Consider the following 748-nt stretch of genomic DNA (forward strand, 5'->3'; position numbering starts at 1 on the left):
GTAACCGCTACCTCATCTCACTGGCATGGGTGATGCTGCTGAGGCCTGCAGGAGGGCAGACAGACACCCCAGCATCCTCATGGGCCATGAGGGTGGCCAGTCATCCCTACATCCACGTAGATTGTGATGGCAGCTGGGCACCCCCGGCACCCCCATGGCCACAGGGGCAGGTGAATATCCCCATGGACCTCGAGGGCAAGTGGACATCTTCAGCCTGCCCCTGGGCTGCGGGGATGGGTGAACACCCCCAGCATCCCCACGGATCACAGGGTTAGCTGGAGATGAGTGACGGGGGCAGGCATATGCCTGGAGCATCTGCATGGACATGGAAGTAGCTGGTCTCCTCCAGCATCTACATGGCCCCAGGGGCAACAGGTCACCCCTAGCGTCCTTGTGGACCACAGATGCCACAACTCACCCTGAGGACCTACACAGACCCAGGGGGGCAAGCAAACACCCCCCAGCATCCATATAGGTTACGGGGGATAGTTGGACACCCCCAGCATCCACACATGCTGCGGGGCAGTCAGGGACCCCCAGCATCCCTGTGCTGCTCAGAGACAGGCTATCATCCCCAGCATCCCCATCACCTGGGGACACGGGTGGGGACCAGGGGCAACCAGACGGGCTGCGCGCCTATGCCGCGGGCCCCGAGCCCTGGCGTGGCCGAAGGTATGGGGGCAGCTGGGGTGAGCAGCAGGCGGGGTCCTGCAGCCTGCAGGGCACCCACCAGCTCCCGGGACCCTGG

The 748-nt window shown here is 64.2% G+C and overlaps 2 protein-coding genes across 2 annotated transcripts in view; one reads left to right on the forward strand and one right to left on the reverse strand.

Annotated features, from left to right (window-relative positions):
* Positions 1-81, reverse strand: part of DNPEP (aspartyl aminopeptidase) — a 21,397-nt gene extending 21,316 nt beyond the window's left edge. The window contains exon 1 of the mRNA XM_009328252.1: positions 22-81. Coding sequence (XP_009326527.1) covers positions 22-81 — 60 coding nt within the window. The remainder of the gene's footprint in view (positions 1-21) is intronic.
* A 557-nt stretch (positions 82-638) lies between these two features.
* Positions 639-748, forward strand: part of DES (desmin) — a 13,036-nt gene continuing 12,926 nt past the window's right edge. Inside the window, exon 1 of the mRNA XM_009328253.1 lies at positions 639-672. Within this exon, the coding sequence (XP_009326528.1) occupies positions 639-672 (34 nt within the window). The remainder of the gene's footprint in view (positions 673-748) is intronic.

This window comes from Pygoscelis adeliae, unplaced genomic scaffold, assembly GCF_000699105.1.
Source record: "Pygoscelis adeliae isolate BGI_AS28 unplaced genomic scaffold, ASM69910v1 Scaffold577, whole genome shotgun sequence".
In the NCBI taxonomy this organism is placed as follows: Eukaryota; Metazoa; Chordata; class Aves; order Sphenisciformes; family Spheniscidae; genus Pygoscelis; species Pygoscelis adeliae.